The sequence below is a fragment of the Acipenser ruthenus genome, chromosome 14 (assembly GCF_902713425.1).
Source record: "Acipenser ruthenus chromosome 14, fAciRut3.2 maternal haplotype, whole genome shotgun sequence".
Lineage (NCBI taxonomy): Eukaryota > Metazoa > Chordata > Actinopteri > Acipenseriformes > Acipenseridae > Acipenser > Acipenser ruthenus.
Window position 1 is genome coordinate 15,354,139 of NC_081202.1, and position 19,669 is coordinate 15,373,807.

General features: G+C 36.1%; 1 protein-coding gene across 3 annotated transcripts in view; it reads right to left on the bottom strand.

Annotated features, from left to right (window-relative positions):
* Window positions 1-19,669, bottom strand: part of LOC117420019 (exocyst complex component 4-like) — a 138,327-nt gene that overhangs the window by 14,328 nt on the left and 104,330 nt on the right. For 2 of the 3 annotated variants that reach the window (XM_058985933.1, XM_034033515.3), the window contains exons 12-14: window positions 11,136-11,272; window positions 8,563-8,721; window positions 5,178-5,356 (exon numbers count right to left, since the gene is read on the bottom strand). In XM_058985933.1, coding sequence (XP_058841916.1) covers window positions 5,178-5,356; window positions 8,563-8,721; window positions 11,136-11,272 — 475 coding nt within the window. The remainder of the gene's footprint in view (window positions 1-5,177; window positions 5,357-8,562; window positions 8,722-11,135; window positions 11,273-19,669) is intronic. The other variant, XM_034033516.3, reaches the window with a different exon arrangement.

Genomic DNA, 19,669 nt, shown 5'->3' on the forward strand with positions numbered 1-19,669 from the left:
CTTCCTTAAATGCTCTTATCTGCCCCCTATTTTACTGCATTTAATCCTGTACTTCAGAGTACTATAATCTGCCAAGTGTTTAATCTGTAGTATTTTGTATTTAATTATATCCTGATGTAACTATCACTGACACTGTTATATGCTGTATTATTGAATTGTATTTTGTCACACTTGTACTTGCTTGGACCAGTCATTGTATTCATCATTGTATTTATCTTGCTCTTAATTGTATTATTACTTGCACTGTGATTCTTGAAATGTATTTGTTTACGACTGTAAGTCACCCTGGATAAGGGCGTCTGCTAAGAAATAAATAATAATAATAATAATAATAATAATAATAATAATAATAATAATAATAATTATTATTATTATAATTATAATGATGATGAAACATTTCAGAAAGGAGATATCCATAAGATTTGAAATGAACAATTTTTATTGTATTTGACAATTGACCATAATGAAACGTAATATAATTTGGCCCATGGCCTTGTCCATTGGAGCTCGGTAGCCGCCCCTATACGCTGACTGAACTATGATAACTAATGCCAGCGGGCAGGACAAGTGGGACTCTGGGCCACCTTCCCCCTAGACAGACAAGGCCCGCTGCAAGGTGGAGGCAGGGGAGGAGGAGGACCATACAAGGAAACAACAAGGAGGCGTAGGTGAGAGGGCTATTTAAAGCAACAGTTTGATTGCGTATGTGATTAGTGGGTGGATTCTACTTTCAGAAACACAACAAAGTTTCAAATAAAACATGGAAGGAATTCATACAAAATTAATATGAGTGCTATAGAGTTCAAACAATTCAGAGTTCAAAAAATCAAAAGTTCTATGGTTGAGGTTGAGTTCAGCTGGGGGAAGTGACCTTTCAGATATTATTCTCTATGTCTAGTCTCAGTGGAATTTTGGGTTATAAATTGCATGTTTAAAAAAAAAAAAACTAACATTGTATCAGTAATAAAAAAAAGCCAGGTAACGTTATATGGAGAGTGTTTCATTGCCTGGTAGTGGAGTTTCAGCAGGCAATCCCAAAGTACAGCCAGAAGCTCCTGTTAAACTACATAGAAGACTTGAAGACCACCCTACTGGGACTGGCAGCCAGCTGGCTTTGGAAGCAAGACCTCTCCCACTGCATCAACCCTGGAAACTGACTTGAACAAATATTGGCAACAAGGATTAGAATTAAAACAAGTGCCCAGCTGGGTGCTAACTGCTAACTGTGCCTATCAGCTGAATGATTACACTTCATTTCCAGAAAACTATTTTCATTTTAATCAATCTCAATGCCAATGTAGCTGTTCAAAAAGCACCTGTATGGAAATAGTTTTAATCAATCAGTAGTTGATAATCCACAAGCAAGCAATCAAAACACAATCACAGGGATTCGGGGGTCTGTCTCTGGATGTCAAAGATTTTGACTTCTTGTGATTGACATTTGAAATTCCCAGTCATTAATGAAACAGCAGTTAATTAAATTATAATTTTCAGTGTTTGATCTTCTTTCTCATACATGACATCTACTTTCCATGCTGGAAGTGGCACATGTAGGAAACACAGATGGTGGTAGGAGGTGGTGGAGTTAGTTTAAACATGTGTCTTTTTTAATGACCTGCATGTGACACATGAGAAGCAGTGTTAGACATGATGCAACATTGCAGATATGTTACTACTGAAAAGACTGTAAAACCTTGATACATGCAACCCTTTTTGTATGCATAAAAATCAATTAGACAATTTTACACAACTGCGAGAAAATGTATAACAAATATCATTGTGCAGCATCTACATTTATGATCCTTTCTAATCAAAGGCATGGTTTATGTCACTTTCTGTTCTGCTGAAAAATACTACCACTTATTTGCTATGAAAATAATTTTTCATAGTCAGTTTGCGGCTTTTTATCATAAATAGATTTAAGCTGTTTTTATTGTCTTCATGCAGTCTCGTACCATGCAAATGTTATAGGCACCTATAACACTATACTGATAATGCTTATATAAACCAGTATACAGTAATTTAAACAAATCAAACAAGGTATGGTAAACACAAAGTGAATCACAAGAAAAAAAGCTGTCACAGTGTGTGGACCAGTCTTAAATGTTTATGCAAACTTTCTGCCACATAAAGGGCAGCAGTGTGGAGTAGTGGTTAGGGCTCTGGACTCTTGACCGGAGGGTTGTGGGTTCAATCCCCAGTGCTGTTGTACCCTTGAGCAAGGTACTTTACCTAGATTGCTCCAGTAAAAACCCAACTGTATAAATGGGTAATTGTATGTAAAAAAAATGTGATATCTGTATAATGTGAAATAATGTATAATGTGATATCTTGTAACAATTGTAAGTCGCCCTGGATAAGGGCGTCTGCTAAGAAATAAATAATAATAATAATAAAGTTAGTGGAAGCATGAATGCAAATCAAATGTTTTATTTTTCTTTCTACAGTTTAAAATAACTTGGTCACAGCTTCAGATTAAATTAAATTTCATTCAATGTTTCAGCTTTGGATCTGACCTTTATAATGTAGAACACACAGATTTCTTTATGATCTTTCATACATTGTCACATTTTTTTTTAATCATCCTAGTGTTTAAGATGTTACTTGGTACAGTAGACTATTTCTTGTATTTTTAACTTGCTTAATAAGTGCTTCTCACCTTCTGTTATGAACTTCTACTCATCTTCCATTTACACCCTTTCATCCTATTCTCTGTGCTATATTTGAAGTAGTTTAAATGTATCCATATCATTCAGGATTATACAGAACTGGTCAGTATTTCTAAGTGGGGTCTAACTGGAGCATTATTTAAGTGATAGTGCCCGTGTGGTAGTTGACCACACGAAAGTCAACTACCACACGGCAGAGCCTTAATCAAGAGGGCACTATCGCTATTAGAAAACGATTTTCTTTAGAAAAACACTTTTAAAACCTAGATTTACCTTGAACTTGTAATAATTCGTCAGGTATCCTTCCACTGAGCAAAGTTTTAGGAAAATAGTCCTGAAAATGTTTATAAAGGACCATACATAATGAGAGAAAGAAAAACCAAATAACTTTATGAAACATATAACTTATTTACTTGTCAGAGCTACTTATACATTATCTGGATTATGCCTGACATCTGAATGGAGCAACATTACTAAACTGTCCATGTCTCGGTTTGTTGCTGTTGAAAAATGCTGTCTAAGTTCCAGTCGAGCTGACAGGCTGTGATTGGCTGACTCGGTAGGTGCAGGTACAGGATTGGTTTATTATGTCGGTGCAAAGTATTGATTGGCTGGTCCAGGTGGATAATAACATACATTTGGACCAATTGTGTCTTTGGTTAGTATTTTCTGTCCAAAAGATGTGAACTGAACTTTCATTACGGCAAGTCAAAATGAAAGCAGGTACTTGGGCTGAAAGATTTTAAATTTGATTCAAAGGGGATGCGGTGATGTTCCAGTGGGCATCTACTGTTTATTAATGCACAGGCCACACGTTTGGCAATGTAACATAACATTCTATTTGTCTTTTTAATTTCTTCTCCGCAAAATATTATTTACATACTTCAATCCCATAATGTACTTTGTGATATATTAATTTGGGTACACCCAATGTGCAATATTTTGCATTTTATAACATTACAATTCATTTGGCGCCAGTCTGTCCATTTGCAGCTATGGGCCAAATCCCCTTTGGCTGCATTTTCTGAGTCCTAATTTGCTATAATCTGCAAAATCTTGCACTATCTTGATCCAGGTCATTTATATAAATTAAGATTTAATCCAAACACTGACCCTTAAAAGTACTCCAGGAAGTTTGCCAGGAAAAATATCTTACTCCTAGTCATTTCACTACATTTCAAGATACTGTATTGTGGTCTTGCTGTTTAAAGTTTCCCTACATTTATTTAAACAGATGTAGCAACATGTGGGGAACGTGTAACGCTATATTTTTCAGAACCCCGCTCCCTTCTGTCTTCAGGAAAACGTAAGTAATGACTTCCGTTTTCTCGAGATCCTGAAATAAATTTTCTCGTGATCACGAGATAACGGAAGAGTGAAATCGAGATCCTGAGATCAATTATCTAGTGATCTTGACATAACATTTTTTTTTCTTTTTCTGATAGCCTCAACGAGCCCACGTAGATACAAGGCTAAGCATACCCAATAAATGTACAGTATTATTCACAAAATATAGACGCACACATTATTTCAAGTGACGTTTTTAAGGACTTTCCGTTTTCGCGTGTTAAAATATTAAAACATATGCCACAAGGTCGGCTTTAAAAACTTCTGCAGCAGAGCACTACAAAGATCAGGAGCTGGAATAAGCAGCCTTAATCTATGAATAGTACACTAGAAGTGTAAATGTGTATTAGTTTTAAAGACAAGAAAGAATAAAATGACTTTTTCATACCTGACTGGTTCTGTAATATAAAATCCAATTTGGAAAAAGTTAAGATAAGGGGTTAGCTACGGAAGTCCCATCAGCTTAGCAAACACTAAATAATGAACAATACCATGGCTGTCCTATGTGATAAAACACTCCATTAATGGCACTGTTTTAAATGAATGGTAATTATGACACGTTCACAGTTGAGTGCTATTGGTATTTATAGCTAAAGCAAACTTCAGAAGGTTTTCTATTTATGTTTTAATGATATTGACTTCATGGTTTAGAGTGCAGCTGATTTGAGCTGTGTAAGACCTTCTGCAATAGTCAGAGCACAGATTCCTCAAGTCTCAATACTTGAGAATCAGGCTCACCCCAGGTTTTCAGATGTATTATTTATAATATTTTTAATGAAGTTCCAGCTCATTTGTAATTCTCTCTCTATCTCCAGCTCTAAAATGGAGTTATAAACAACCTCTAAAACCAGGTCATAAAAATAACAAATATCAGCAAAACTGAGGTTTTAGGAACACTATTAAATAAACTGCCTTACATGATGCTTTGGTGCCCACAGTTATCTGTCTATTGCTAAAACCTGTTGTAGTAAATGAACATCTTACATCTTCAGCCGCCTTAAATCTTCATCTGTAGTGTATGCGGTACATTTTATAAGATATCAGAACAGTTTAATCCAATATACAACTTTACATTCCACCAAGGATTTGTTTTCCTTTTGCTTGTTTTCTGAAGCCTATCTATTATCTAATGTGTAATATTATTTCATGATCAGTACTTACTCTGTGCTGTTGGCAGGCTGGAGAAGAAGCCTTTGAGCCTCCCTGCTAACCACTCCAGGCTCTCGTGTAGGTTGGCCAGGGCCTTAAGGTCGCTGACATCACGCAAAATTTCATTTGGAGGAATCAGCTTGTCTCCTAGGTTACCAGTCAGCACCTCCGACTCCTTGGCAAAGGCAGCCCTAGAATAATAACATTAAAGTGTACTTTATAACAAAAATGGTTCCCCCGGAGACCTGCTGCATTTATTAGCTGGGATCAAGTTAAGATACGAGTTTGATTCTCAGAGAAACATTTTTGTAACAAACGGTAATGATAACTTTCTACATGTAGTTTAACAATGTTGCTCCTCTTTTTGCCCCCTCTACCATTGATAAATAAGTATGTGACTTTTTAAAATACTTTCAAATAAATATGTTTTAAAAAACCAAAAGGTAGTAAACTTCCATGCGATACAGTATGCGCAAACTTGATACAGTACCAGTACATTTTAAACAGTATTTGCCAAACATCAGACCAGTTTATAAAAAGTAACAGGAGGCAGTCCTTCTCCAGAAGTGAACGAGGAGGACAGTGGGTGTAAATGAAGGGCATATGTGATAAATCAAGATAGGCTTCCCTTGAACAAAAACATTCTGGCAGAGGCCCATGTCTGAATAAAGGTTGAAAAGCAGCCAAGTGTCCACATCAATACCAGCTAGCATTTAAATGAGGCCTCCCCACATGCCCTTGACAGAGGTTTCACATTCATTTAGTGCCACTCTCCCCGTTACCGCCGGGAAAATTAGCGCCAATTATCCTGTAAGCAAACTATGCATATGAATCAGGCTCCAGGGTAGAGTGGCAGAAGAGCTGGGCAGGACAGCGAGGCTGTCAGAGCACGGCCTCAGGGGAGCCAGTGACCGATTACAGTCTGGCACTCTGGGAATACTGAGCAGGAAAAATCTTTACCATTGACTTCACTTAACAACACAACCTGGCTCAGGGCTTTTCACTCCTCCGTGTTCTAGTATGCATTACTGATTAGGTGTTGAATTCAAAAAGCAACAAAAAAAAGACCTAAAGTAACCACTCATTTCAGTAAAGCCTCATGTGACCTCACTGTCATTACACTTTAACTGTGTTTTGAACAGATGAACAGGGTGCACGAGGCAGGTCTTGTTTGCCTATATCTTTTTTTTAGAAAAATACTTGCTCAAAATATGTAGTAAAAGCAAGCCTATTAAATGGCCTAAATCCCTCTTGAACAGATCAGAAGAGAATTCATCTAACGATTGATTTGAAGTTGCTGTACTTTTCCACCACAAAGTACATTTTTCTCTGAAACAAGAGCCATCAGGACCAATGTTAATTCTTAATTCTTAAACAATAGGATGGCTACATTATGATTATGCCACATTTTAAAGTATACCCTCCTTATTCAAGTATATTATTATTATACCTAGAGGAGGCTGTTTTATTCACATATTACAGTCAACATATAACATGTTAAATATATCTATATACACTAAAATATAGAAGTAAGGATTATTTATGTATGTTTCTCTAATTATTAACAAGGAAGGCACTGGACATAATTAATAAGATTTACATGCCTCAGCTCCATGCAGATTCATCTTCTCTTTACTTAACCTTTCAAGGCTAGTGTGTTAATAATGTTATCCTGCTACTTCCCTAATGAGGAGAGCTTTAGCCATCAGTACCTGCCTGTGCTTCTCTCAGAACACATCCATTAATAAACTTCACTAGGAAATTAGTTCATTAAAATCGACACAAAAGTCCTCAGTAAATAGGTACAGTTTTTACTGCACGTAATGGCATTTGGGGCTCAGACAATGCAATTAGTATTGAATACAGGAGCAGCATGCATAGACAGTTTCCAGATTGGACAGTTAAGAGACATATGGCCAAAACAGAACTTTTTTTTTTTTTTCCTTTTCCATATTCATTTATCTCAAAATAAATATTGCATTTCAGTATTAAGGCAGATGTTGTTCCATCCAACTGTGTCCATACATAATTAACTTTAACTTAAAATGTCTTTGGTTTGATAATGTGCAGTAGAAAAGATAAGAAATAAAGAAGTAACACCACCACAATAAACTATACTGGTATATTTTCTCAAACTTAGTAATTCTACTTTAAAAATGTGTTTATGTTACATCGAAGTGGGTTTCACGATTCCAATATTTTTATAGTGAGGTGGTAAGATAGGGAAGTGGTATTAACAGATTTCCACAGTATTCCCAATACTGCTTATTTATGTCACCAAAATATGAACTGTCCCCTTTTTTGAAATGCTGATGCAGACTTTTTGTGTTTCGTCCAGCCTACTCTCAAACGTGTTTAACATAGTGTATATTGTTTTGTATTATTAAAATTAACAAATATTGTCAGGGGGATTTGCGAAATAGGTTTTATACAGTGGAGTATCTCACCTCACGTCCTTTCTCTCACCTCTCGTCCTTTCTCTCTCCTACCGGAAGACTATGTGGCAGCCAACCCCAGAGGCGCCTTAATCTTGTATCTTAACAAGGACTACTCTATAGTGCTGAAGCCTTCGTTTTTGGACAGGGTCACCACTTCATTTAACCTGGAACCCCTTACAAAATGGGCTGCGTGTGACCTGCTAAGGAATATCAAATTAATCATATTTAGCTTTGTTTGTAGGGGGACTGCCACAGGGAATTTCCATTTAGTATGCCTGACTTGCAAACAAATTGAAGAGTCACTCTGAAGGAGAGATGGAAGTCATGGGCATTCATATTCTTGAAATAAATAACCCTCTAATATCCTCTTGACACATATACAAGAGATTTTACTCAAATGAATATGCATGTCTAAATATTGATTTTACCATGGGGTTGTCATATTTATCCATCAGCATTTAAAAAATGGTATATATCCTTCAGAGATTTGTTTTTTGTATAGGCTATCAAAAGTCCTATCACATTTTATGTTTATTAAGTGAAATAATGCTTATCAGGGTTGATTGCCTGGGTCGACAGTCAAGACGGACACTGGGACAGCTTGACCAAAGGGCTGCAGAAATTCTACTTGAAACACACATGGGAACCACTGTGTTAGATGCTCAGTCCTGTAGCTGTCATTGTAAAATTACTTCATAGCCACTAGGCAGCACGAGAACCTAAACTGCCATCTCATTTTATAAACCCCAGAAAAATACCATTAATCACATCTCCAGGCAGATGACATTTAACACAAGTAAACAGAAAGGTATCAATCCCAATTACGGATTAATACATAACTTATTATCTTCCCAAAGGACAATTACAATTGTGTTGCTATTACCGGAGACTGAACAATGACATTTCTCTTCAGAAAATCGCTCCCTCCCCGTCAGTTAGCTTATTCAGAATTCCCTTACCGGGTAAAGTCTTCCTCGTCCTCTCTCTTTTGCCTCAGTTGTCTGGGCTGTGCCATGGTAGACCAGTTGGGAAGGGATTTTAGCAGCCTGCTGATGTCTTCATCCTTGGCCCACGATGCACTGATTGTCAGCTTCTCCTCAGACTGAACAATACCCCTACTTACAGGCGAATAAGTAGAAAAGGCCTTTAATTCATTTTACATGGTGGTATATTGTTTTTATGGTCGACCTGGACAATCACAACATCTGTTTTAGACTTCCACCCGGTTAGATCAGGGATTTTCAACCAGGGGGTACTTCTCAGGTTCAGAGGGGGTACGTAGGATGACTCAAAAATAAAAATTAAAGTAAAAGAAAAAAAAAATATCTAATTGATTTTTTTTTATGGTATTAGATATATTATCTCTTAACCACTGTTCATATTTTTTTGTTTGTTTGTTTAGCAGCTCAAAGGTCAGTATAGTAATGTTTCTAAATTATCATCCACCTGCATGCATGATTGAGCTGATTTCCACTCTGATATTAGGGTGGGTGAAGCAGGCATCTGGCGATTCTGCCACTGGAGAGCTATCCTCAGAGCACACCGAGCTACTCATGAACTTTTCAGTTTTCAACTCATTGTATAACTGAATACTAATCAGTGAAGCACAATTTGAAAGCATTTTCAGATGCATAAATGCGCAGGTAAACATAAATAATAATCAAAATCTCTTTTTGTTTTATTTATTAGGTGCGGTTACATTTTATTAACAGTAATAGCTGTTTTCGATAGAGTACAGCTGTGGCCAAAAGTTTTGCATTACCTAGAATTGTAGGATTGTCATTTTAATAAAAAAAAAAAAAAACTATATGAACACAATTTAGATCTATTATTTAACATCATGTAATCAAAGAAACTACAAACGGTAACATGATAAACATTTACAGTGCAGACTGTTTGGGATTATTTATAATAACTTTGTCAAATTGAAAGCAAATACATGCGTTTCCTAAGAGATTCCCAAATACTGTCTTTTGATTCTGTGACCCGATATAAAACTACAAAAATAACTACTCAAAACTTTTTTTATGACCATGGATATATAAACAAAAATATCAAACCAATCGCAATGCTGACTGATTTTCACATAAAACCATTTTGATATACAAGACGCATCAATCAAAGCATGTCACACGTTTTGCAGCTTTTAAATAAATGTAGTCATACATACATACATACATACATACATACATACATACATACATACATACATACATACATACATACATACATAAGGGATGAAAATAAGACTCCTGTTGCATAGCAGTTTGATCCATTCCAGGTTTTACTAGGAGTTTAATAAGACACACCTGAGTTTGTTACCTATACTGTACTGTCATTCTTGACATGTATTTTTTTGTATACAACTGTAAGTCGTCCTGGGTACGGGCGTCTGCTAAGAAATAATAATAATAATAATAATAATAATAATAATAATAATAATAATAATAATAATACTACACTTGGGCTAATTAGACTAATTTTAAAACCTGAAACTGCTACACATTACGAGTGTTATTTCCATCCCTGCATACATACAAGTTTAAAGGATGCTGGCAGGTAATACTGTATTATTATTATTATTATTATTATTATTATTATTATTATTATTATTATTATTATTATTATTATTATTTCTTAGCAGACACCCTTATCGAGGGCGACTTACAATTGTTACAAGATATCACATTATACATTATTTCACATTATACAGATATCACATTATTTTTACATACAATTACCCATTTATACAGTTGGGTTTTTACTGGAGCAATCTAGGTAAAGTACCTTGCTCAAGGGTACAACAGCAGTGTCCCCCACTGGGGATTGAACCCACAACCCTCCGGTCAAGAGTCCAGAGCCCTAACCACTACTCCTGTACCTAACATTCAACCATAAAGCTAAAGAGGACACAAAATACAAGACATTCATAACCTCTAAAAACAGCTGCCATACATAAACCCTTTAAATAAGAAGCCACATCTTGCCTCTGATTTGAAATAATAAATCATGCAAAGTTTGACTTGCAATTTAGTATTCAAGTTGAATTTCTAACATTGATTAATCCAAGGATTTTCCAAAAGGACCAATACAAGTTGTAACAAGTTTGGAGTATTCACAGATTAGCTTTTGCATCAATATTTTAACAGCATAACTAAATGAATTCTGATAAAGCTGATAAAGCCGCCGTTGCAGGATATGTTTTTTTTTTTACACCGCACTAACTGACACAGAATTTTAAAATGCCACAAAGGGAGCAATGTCAATATATAGCATGCTTTGGTCCAGTGATCTTCCTGAAAGATTGTGAACACTTTACGAAACACTGACAGCGCCTAATGCGCAGTATCGCTGCTGCCTGCGTCGTCACCATCGGAGTGCCAAAGATGGAAATGTGCTTAACAGAGTTTGCGATTCTAGTAACCAGGAAACTATAGGCAAAGCTGGGGTCAAAAGCTGAAAACAGTTGTTTAAAAGAAGATTTTCATGTTGGGATAATTAGTATTTAGAGTCAAGACTTTTGTGAAGTTACCTGTATGCTGTATTGCAGATTTCCTTGTGCTCTTTTAGTTTGTCACACACCATCTCAAGGAACTGGTTGGAGTAAGCACTTAGGTCATGCATTAGGTTCATCAAGTCCTGAATGGATTTCTCCACTATCACTGTGCTCTGGAAGAGACAAAGATCAAAATACGTCAAAAACAGAGGCACAACACGACACAAAAATAACATCCTGACAAAGCATGGGAGAAAAGGAAACATCAATACCACGAACAATGACAATGATGAAGTCTGATTCCTAATGCAACCTGTACCATTTAATTAGGGTCAAGCATGTATCTGTAGGTCAAGGTATATAATGGAGCTGAACTACAGAAATCTGATACAGTGGCTATCAGTCAGAGAAGGCAGAGAATAGGTCAAGACCTTCTCCAGTGAGCTGCAGACAGTACCGCTTCCCTTACGAATTAACTGCATTTGCATGAGACAGTAGCAATGGATAAGATCTGAACCGTGCTTTCAGTAAAACATTAAAAGAATGACTGAGTGACATTAACCGAAGTGTGAAAATAACAACGCAATATCAGGACCTTTTCCCCAGCGTGGTGACAGGAGTGATATTAAGAGGTTTCACTGTAGTGTGGATGTGGGCTGAAAACAAATACATCTGAGGATCTGTAGGTTTAATAATAACATTTTAAGAGTTTAATTTTAAGAGTATTACTAAAATGATATATTTGATGATACTACTACTACTACTACTACTACTACTACTACTACTAATAATAATAATAATAATAATAATAATAATAATAATAATAATAATAATAATAATAATAATAATAATAATAATATTCTTTCCTTGCAGTACTGTCATTGAAAAATGTAAAATATTGTACAGGTAATCTCATATATAAGCATTTCATTTCTGTCATTATAAACATATTTGTCAATCTTCATGTTTTAATAGTTTCACAAGTCGATGGATTGTGCATGTCATTTTTTATTTTTTTTATTTTTTAGTTATTTTTTTTAATATAGTGTTTCAATCTAAAAAAATATGTAAATATGGTAAATGGCAAACTAGGTTAGCAACACTAAAAATGTAAAGAAAAAAATCATTACATTTTTTTGCCAGAGAAAGTTGGTCTTGAAATGCTTCTAAACAGTAAACTAAACTTTTTTTTTAAACATCTCAGGACACACTTGGCCACAAAGTTTCTAATACCGAATACCTTTGGGAGTGTTTTTTTTTTTTTTTTTTTTTTTTGTAATTTTACTAGATTGCTGCATTTTAATGCCAGGTTCATGTATTAAGAAAGCAGTATCACTGCTAATTTTCCAAAAAACATAAATAACACCTTAAGTTTAAAAGATTAGTCTGTGCCTTGCCTTGGGAGGTAAACACTTTTTTTAAATGTTTGTGTGTAGGTGCTAGACTTGCGCAATTCAGTTTTCACTTGCGTGGCTCTCTAGAAATACACACAGAGTGTTTTTCTAGCAACAAAACGAACATTGGAAAAATAAATAAAAAATATTTGTCCAACGGGCAAAGTATAATGGCAGAACTTGTCCCTCACACAAATCTTGTTTTCCTGGGCGTCAGGCGATATGAATTGCACACCCCTGTAGATGTGCCTTGAAAATGAGCCATGCAAGACAAAAATAAATAAAAAATAGAAGCTCTGCAGTTCAAATACTAAAAATAGTGGAAAAAAAACAACAACTTTTTAGTAGAAAGGTTACTCTTTTAGCCTTTCATTTGCCTGGATAAGGGCGTCTGCTAAGAAATAAATAATAATAATAATAATAATAATAATAATAATAATAATAATAATAATAATAATACAAGGTAATAGCAAGGTCAAACTTGAAACTCTGCTACCAGCCATTTTGAACATTATAATAATGACATGAATAAAAGTGAAATCTTAAAGAAGCCAATATGAATACTCAAGTAACTTTTATTTACAGCTCCATGGTTGTTCCCTATTGTAGCCAAGAGCCGTTAAATCCTCTGTGAAAAAAAAGCATGAAACATCACTCATTCTGGCTTGCAGCAGTGACAGGGTTTATTCAGCAGGGGGCTCCAATGACCCATGATGGGGCACTGTTCATTAGGGAAGAGTTGCAAATATATAAATCAACATGTCAGAGGCAGAAGCCTGAGACTGTGTTGGTGTCTGTAGGGAAATGCACAATATGCACTAACCTGTCCTCCTTGTGTGCTATGTGTAATAATCAATTATGGTGCCAAGTCTCCATCTGATCTGCCCTGGCTCCTGGTCAGGTTTAACGCACACTTGACTGGCTACTGCATCACATCTGATGCAGCAGCAAAAAAAAAAAAACAGAAGCAACATGCTAACCACATGGGATAACAATACATCAGGAGAAGTCCACAAAAACAAGATATATATTCTATTTTGATATTTCAAAGGGAAAGGTGTGTATGCACTGGTCTCCAGGCCTCAGTGAGCAGTAGTTCACCTCACACAAACAACACCACACACTGTCGGTTTCGAGAAAACCCCAAGACTGAATACTGAGGTGCTTTGGTAGACATTTATAGACATGGATCGAAAACAATGATTTATCTTTCTAACTGTGGCTCATTTCACTAACACTGCTTCCAACCACATAACTTTAGAACTCAAAACCTCTTTTTAAGATTAAATCTCAATGCTTTTGAGCTGTACAATGTACCTGCTAGTTTTGCACAACATGTTTCTTATGACTGAATATGTTTTCCATATTTGTGATTTCACTTTTATCTTTACACACATATATATATATCTATCTCGCAACTCTCGACTATACTATGGATTACATGGCACCCAGTTGTACTTGTACTCTTGTACTTGTACTTAACTGCTCCACACTTTGCTGTATTCTACTACTGTTCTTAATTATAACTAGGCTTGCTACTTTTCAATATTAAATCGGTAAAGCTTGTTAAACAAAGAATTCCCCAAAAATATAATTTTGACTGAAATAAATTTATATACGATAAATGTCGGTAAAACCAGTCACTGTTTTTTATTTTCTTACCAAAAATAATAATTTACAAATCATCTCTAGTTTGTGTAGTTTTTATACTTGCTGTCTGTCCCGTCTCCGTTCCGCTCTGAATGGCTGGGGGTCGCTGTCAGTCATCTCAGTGGTCCGTTAGTACTGTAGTTTCACCCGGTTCTGACAGATCTCGTTGACTGATGCAGTGCTAGAATGCTCTCATTTGCCAGCTACAGCGCCTGTCATTCAAAGCGCCTACTTTGAAATTAGTGGGTTACGTAAGGTGTACGTAAGGTGTACGTAAGCTTTTGCTTTAGGTATACGGTGACAGTTATTAGTTTGATTTGAAAATGGGGTGCAAGAGAAAAACACTTAATGAATATTGTGCACAATACCCTGATCGACGTCTGAAGTCTCCACGGCAGGATGAAGCGGGCCCGTCTGCCTTGCCTGTGACTCTGAGTCCGGCTGTGCTAAAGCACGAGAGGGGGAGCTCAGAATCCAAATAATAAATAAAAGTTAGTTCTGTTCAACTATCTAATGTTTACACCCGGCTGTGCATATGAGTACCTGGACTTTTTTGTTGAGAATTTCACCCCTGTGTGTGTGTGTGTGCGTGCCACAATATATATATATATATATATATATATATATATATATATATATATATATATATATATATATATATATATATATATATATATATATATATATATACATATATATATACAGACGTGCTCAAATTTGTTGGTACCCTTACAGCTCATTGAAATAATGCTTCATTCCTCCTGAAAAGTGATGAAATTAAAAGCTATTTTATCATGTATACTTGCATGCCTTTGATATGTCATAGAATAAAGCAAAGAAGCTTTTAGAAAAGATAATAAATAATTGGATTATAGTGATATTTCAAGCTAATTATTTTCTTTAATTAGTATCACACATGTCTCCAATCTTGTAATCAGTCATTCAGCCTATTTAAATGGAGAAAAGTAGTCACTGTGCTGTTTGGTATCATTGTGTGCACCACACTGAACATGGACCAGAGAAAGCAAAGGAGAGAGTTGTCTGAGGAGATCAGAAAGAAAATAATAGACAAGCATGGTAAAGGTAAAGGCTACAAGACCATCTCCAAGCAGCTTGATGTTCCTGTGACAACAGTTGCAAATATTATTAAGAAGTTTAAGGTCCATGGAACTGTAGCCAACCTCCCTGGGCGCGGCCGCAAGAGGAAAATCGACCTCAGATTGAACAGAAGGATAGTGCGAATGGTAGAAAAAGAACCAAGGATAACTGCCAAAGAGATACAAGCTGAACTCCAAGGTGAAGGTACGTCAGTTTCTGATCGCACCATCTGTCGCTTTTTGAGCGAAAGTGGGCTCCATGGAAGAAGACTCAGGAGTACTCCACTTTTGAAAGAAAAACATAAAAAAGCCAGACTGGAATTTGCTAAAATGCATATTGACAAGCCACAATCCTTCTGGGAGAATGTCGTTTGGACAGATGAGTTAAAACTGGAGCTTTTTGGCAAGTCACATCAGCTCTATGTTCACAGACGAAAAAATGAAGCTTTCAAAGAAAAGAACACCATACCTACAGTGAAACATGGAGGAGGTTCGGTTATGTTTTGGGGCTGCTTTGTTGCGCCTGGCACAGGGTGCCTTGAATCTGTGCAGGGCACAATGAAATCTCAAGAGTATCAAGGTATTCTGGAGCGAAACGTACTGCCCAGTGTCAGAAAGCTCTGTCTCAGTCGCAGGTCATGTGTCCTCCAACAGGATAATGACCCAAAACACACTGCTAAAAGCACCCAAGAATGGATAAGAACAAAACATTGGACTATTCTGAAGTGGCCTTCTATGAGTCCTGATCTGAATCCTATCGAACATCTATGGAAAGAGCTGAAACTTGCAGTCTGGAGAAGGAACCCATCAAACCTGAGACAGCTGGAGCAGTTTGCTCAGGAAGAGTGGGCCAAACTACCTGTTAACAGGTGCAGAAGTCTCATTGAGAGCTACAGAAAACGTTTGATTGCAGTGATTGTCTCTAAAGGTTGTGCAACAAAATATTAGGTTAGCGGTCCCATCATTTTTGTCCATGCCATTTTCATTTGTTTTCTTATTTACAATATTATGTTGAATAAAAAATCAAAAGCAAAGTCTGATTTCTATTAAATATGGAATAAACAATGGTGGATGCCAATTACATTTGTCAGTTTCAAGTTATTTCAGAGAAAATTGTGCATTCTTTGTTTTTTGTGGAGGGGTACCAACAAATTTGAGCACGTCTGTATATATATATATATATATATATATATATATATATATATATATATATATATATATATATATATATATTTCCGAGCTAGCATTTTTTAAAATATGTACTTCAGTATACAGGGTTAGAAACTCCCGCTCGCCCAAGGCAAATTAAATCTGATGAGGACTAGTTGATGTCTGTGTCCAGTAGTCCTCTGGGCGAGTACTTCATACAGCAAGGTGACACGGCTGAGAATTTTTTCCTGTCATCCCGTCTGGTGCTGTCAGTGTCAGTTTCTCAGCACACAGTACAGATAGTCGCTCAGTAACCAGGTGCAAACAGGTGATTGATCAATCTGTATGAGCATTTATGAAGGTGCTTTGTTAAAAAAAAATGTAAATCTAAATTTATATGTGTTTATTTTTTAGCAAAATAAAATCTAAACGTATTTTTAGGGACCCCAACTGTTGTTGTTGATTCCAACTTAGGCACTTCACATAAGGACTAGCAAGTTTCAAAAGGTACTAGTCCTTTGGACTAGTAGCACAATATTGTTAGTTTCTAACCCTGAGTATATACTCCATGAATACTGCAGGCTGAATCGCAAAGCCTTTGACACAGCCATTACAGAGAACCGCTTTGTATCAGTTGTCAAGAAGACAACCACTGTGATTGTAACCAAAGTAAGCCATGTTCCTGCCAAGCACAATCAAGACCTGCATTACTGCTAGACCTTGGACTGGAGTCTGTAGAATCCTTCTCTTTCCTGATTAGATGTGTCAGACAAGTCTAGAGCAGAAAATACTGCAGCTTGCCGTTTTGATAATAATAATGAATACATTTGTACACTAGGCTTATTTAAAGCTGGTTAAATAACTGAATATTGGAGCAACAGAACCAAGAAACATGCTGAATGATTGCAAACAATAAAATAGCAAGGTGCATTTTAAAAAGCAATTAAAATCACATTGTAATCTCCTTTAACATACATTTCTGCGCAGAGGTTTGCTTTTGTACTGTGTCACGAAGTTTATTTTGCAACTCCCTTTCCTTAACAGATTTAAATAATATTCAAGATACCTTTTCAAATGTTTTATCACAAACAGTTTATCACAATAGCACTCTAGGCTTCATTTAAGCAGGCTAGTTACATGACCACAGATCACAGTAACATATTTATACTCAAAGAGCCTACCCAGCATGATCTCGGATGCTCTCTAGATTCTCTGCTTCAAGCTTCTTACAAGAGCTCAATTCAAATTACAAATGAAGGCAAAAGGACATCAAAACAACCAAAATAAGTGTTTCAGGTTTTTTTTTTCCTATGAAACATGTCACAAAATATTTGCAAATGTCAAATAAAAAATACCCACTTCTGGCACAATTTGTCAACATGTATTTCACATTCTTGACATTTCTAAGATCATCTATGAGCTCGGAGCTCTGCCAGCCCTACTCAATCTTATTGAAAGCTCTCCTTTATGACGAGAAAGGCACTGTCAGAGAGTGGGACAGGAATAGTGTTGTTCTGAGGCTAGTAGTACTGTGTTCACTGAGGTTAACGCATCCAAGCACATCAAGATTGGTGGAAGTTATTACTTTGCTGGCTTTTTTCTTTGTCCACTACATTCGTAAAAACCAAGCAAAAATGTAACTGCCCAAGCCCTTTTACCATCCAACTCAATAACTCTACTCCATACCATCACAATGTCTCAACAAGCAACAAAAAAAACACTTAATCTGGTTGTCTACTTCTACACTCTTGAACAGCCTCAGCTCGATAACTTCAGAAATGACTGACACAGTAAAGAATGAAACTGAAGTACATTAACCTTATACAAAATACTCCAGCAGCTTCCAATCTGTCTAATTTTGGACACTCAGTGTTGCCATTCATCTTTCCAACGAATCATTAAAAAGTAATCAGGCCAAGAAAAAAGAGAATTAGTAGCACTCAACCTTTTTTGATGATCAAACAGTAAGTTATTGTGTTTTATTTAGCTGTCACAAGAGAGATAGGACAAAGTACTGATTCAAACATATATTCAAATGTTTGTTTGTTTGTTTTTTGGGGGGGGGTTTTTAAACAAAATGCGCAAATTCATAGACTGCACAGTTTAAATTCATTAACACAGAACTTGCTTAAATATATGAAAAAAAACAAATCCCCATATGATTAGATCGACGTAATAGACAGCATGTAAGCAAATAACATGGAATGTAAAACAACATGCCTGAAGTTGTCTATTTTATGACTTTCTTACCTCACAGATGCAATTTAAACATGCTTTAGCAAACATTGAGCAATGTGTATTTTATATTGTCTTTATTCATCTATGGAAAAGCTGAAGTTAAAAATGATCTTCTTTTACATGAAACCTTTTACAGCACTATGAAGCTGCCCTCCATGTTTTTCCACAGGTACTGTGATGTTGATCCTGTTCAAACAGTGTAGCTTTTTAGAGTGAATATTACCTTTGTAACACTGGTCCCAATAGCAGTAAAACAGGATGACACAGCACGTGCTAAGTGGAGTTCTAACTGGAATTAGAAATACTTCTGCAAAGAAACCATTGTGGATTCTAATAGGTGCACAATAACATAAAGTTAAGGGAACTAGGCGGGCATGCCTCTAAAAAAAGTTAATGAATGTAAATGAACATTTCCCAGTTTTAATTCCACAACTACATTTCTATTGATTCCCCTAGCAGAACTCACAAAGATTAGTAGCAGTTCCAAGATTGATGCCCTGATAGGAAACTCTGCAGCGGATAGCGTGTGGTTAAAACGGTTCAGGCGAACCAATGAAACGGCTCAAATGCTTTTCCATTAATTTTCATTGAGCCCAGAGCTGGGTGAGGACACTTAACCTCAGCCGCATGGCGACCATTCTGCCACGTCACTTTAAGTATGATGCAGGGTGTTCTGACTGCTGACAGCCAGTGCTCTATCTTAACGAATATTACACTGTGCTCTGAGTTCCTTGCTCATTTTAACCAATTTTACCATCAATCAAAAATAATGTAGGACTAAGCACTGACAAGATGGCCCAAACCAAGCCTATGGTTTTAATTAATCAACGTCAACGCTATGAACCTAACTGCATACTGTCATGCTTTTTAATGTTTCTTTCCAGAGGGGCACCATCCATCAACTGTCACCAATACATGTTGGAAAGTAAAATATAATTAGATGTAAAATATCAATAACAATATAATTGTAATAAAACTAAAAGTATTACCTGATGGTATTGTGTGATCTACAGTAAGTCATTATTGCTGATATCCCTGTGAC